Genomic DNA, 2415 nt, shown 5'->3' with positions numbered 1-2415 from the left:
GCTTCACAGGACGCCACAGCAGGGAATTGGGGGGGGGGCTGCCACCCTGAAGGCCCCGCTCCCGCCAGCTCTGGGAGCTCTGCCTCTACCCCACACACAGAGGGCCCCTCCCACCACCGCCTCTGCTGCTGCTCCTCCTCCTCACCTGGAAAGTGCGCAGCCAGTCCTGGAGCTCAGGGGGTGGGGTGATGGGGGGGACGTGTCGGCAGCGGGCCTGGCCTGCCTTGGCATTCCGCAGGTCCCCAAAGGTTGCCGTGGGACTTGCAACGCAGGGGCCCAGCACCCTACAGAGGAAGCAAGGGCCGGTAGAAGAAGAAGAGGAGGAGGAGAAGGAGACTGGATCTATACCCCCGCGGCCCTTCACTCCCCGTATGAAGCGGTACAATCAGGGGGGAAAGGAGGAGGTGGAGACTGGATTTATACCCCTTGCCCTTCACTCGGCGTCTCAGAGCGGTTTACAGACTCCTTTCCCTCCCCCTCCCCACGACAGACAGACACCCCCTGTGAGGGAGGTGGGACTGAGAGAGCTCTTGACAGAAACGGCTCTTTTTCAAGGACACCGGCCCCCCCTTTCCCACCAAGGAACAGCTGCCCCCCCCTCAAGGCTGGGCCTCCCTCCTCTCCCCACTCACCTGCCACGCTCCGAACCTTTGCACAACTTCTTCCCGGGCGACTGGGCTCTGCTGTCCGGGCCGCTCTCGGACTTCCGCTTCATCTGCAGCAAAGCGGGGAATGAACCACGTGAGCAAGCCCCTCCAGCTGTAACAGAAAGCCTCCAAAGCAGCCCCCTCCCCCCAGCACTCAACCCTACATCAGTGGGGCGCGCATTCCCACCGCCAGCACTTCCCCTGCTATGAAGGAACCCCCCCCCGCCTCCCTGCGGGGGCATCTGCCACAGTCCTCTTCGCTCCCCAGAACTACTGCAGCGTGAATGATCACCACACCGTTCAGGACCACACCGTAGTCCGGGACTCCTGCTTTGCGGAGGCATCATCAAGGCAAGGAGCGAGCACGGATGCATGTCACAGAAACCTCCCCGTTTCTGCCTCTGCTGCCCCTCCCCTGACTTTAAGCACCACAGTCCTAGTTATAGCCGTGAATATGTTATAATTAGAAATCCACACTTAAAACCCCAAAATTATATAGTGTACAGAAATTCTCCAAAAAACTGCAGCGTGGGCCTGTCTCCACAGGAAAGATATGAGCACAGAACTGGTGTGGAACGCAACGTCCAGAACGCACCACCACACCGCTTACACGGAAATGCAGAGCGACTAGCGCCAGAGCCTCAAAGAACTCAAAACACCCGCCTGACGGAACTGTCCTAACAACAAAGCAGGGAAAGGAAAGCCCTTCCATGCCTGCTACCGACAGCAAAAACAGACTGCGGAAGAGCAGATGAACAGACACCCCCCCCCAACAGACAAAACAAGCTTCCCGGCTGAGACACGGCTGAATCCGTGAACGCTGGGCTCCCAGAACAGACCCCACCACCACCACCAGAACATAAAAGAAGCTGTGCTGAATCAGCCAGTAGCCCATCCAGTCCAACACTCTATCCACCAGGGGGGCCAGAACTCCAGAAGCCCTCCTCCCACTGTTGCCCCCCTCCCCCAAGCACCAAGAAGACAAGAGCATCCCTGGTGAGAGAAGCCAGTGTTGGGTCAGGCCAGTGGCCCATCCAGTCCAACACTCTTGTGCCACACAGTGGCCAAAAACACCAGGTGCCCTCAGGAGGTCCAGCAGTGGGGCCAGGACTCCAGAAGCCCTCCTACTGTTGCCCCCCAGGCACCAAGAATACAGAGCATCACTGCCCCAGACATGAGTGTTCTGTCTATACCTTGTGGCCAATAGCCACTGATGGAGCCCTGCTCCACTTGTTTCATCCAGCCCCCTCTTGAAGCTGTCTATGCTTGCAGCCACCACCACCACCACCACTTCTTGTGGCAGTAAATTCTGCATGTTAATGCCTCTCTAGGTGAAGAGCCTACTGCTCATCCATTTCATGGAGAGCCCCCCCAGTGAGTTCCTGTACTGTAAGAAAGGGAGAGAAATCCTTCTTTCTCACCCTCCCCTCCCCTGTACAAAACTTCGCAAGCCTCCGTCCCGTCACTCCTCAGTTGTTGTTTCTCCAAGGACATTGAAGATAACTTGTAGGCTTTCTTCGCAGGGAAGATGTGCCACCCCCGTCTTCCGCATACTTTCCAATGCCGTAGTGACTTCTTTTGAGACGTGATGCCCAGAACCCTACACACGATTCCAACCCAGAGCACACTGGCGATGTACACAGGGGCAGCAGGATACTGACTGATGCGCATTTGCGCCGCTTATTGCAGTCGCGGACTGAGGCACCCACCCTGCCTCCTCCAAAGTCTCTCCCTGGATCGGCAGCCTGCCCCCCCCCCCCCCCCCCCC

The 2415-nt window shown here is 58.2% G+C and overlaps 1 protein-coding gene across 1 annotated transcript in view; it reads right to left on the bottom strand.

Moving 5' to 3' along the window:
* The window catches only part of LOC107116955 (F-box/WD repeat-containing protein 7-like), a 7088-nt gene extending 6373 nt beyond the window's left edge, over positions 1 to 715 (bottom strand). The window contains exons 1-2 of the mRNA XM_015418984.1: positions 633 to 715; positions 146 to 284 (exon numbers count right to left, since the gene is read on the bottom strand). Of these exons, the coding sequence (XP_015274470.1) occupies positions 146 to 284; positions 633 to 715 (222 nt within the window). The remainder of the gene's footprint in view (positions 1 to 145; positions 285 to 632) is intronic.
* Positions 716 to 2415: the final 1700 nt, after the last annotated feature.

Source organism: Gekko japonicus, unplaced genomic scaffold (genome assembly GCF_001447785.1).
Source record: "Gekko japonicus isolate JY-2015 unplaced genomic scaffold, Gekko_japonicus_V1.1 scaffold3134, whole genome shotgun sequence".
Classification (NCBI taxonomy): domain Eukaryota; kingdom Metazoa; phylum Chordata; class Lepidosauria; order Squamata; family Gekkonidae; genus Gekko; species Gekko japonicus.
Note: the sequence above shows the minus strand (reverse complement) of the source record. Positions and strands in the feature narration are given on the sequence as shown.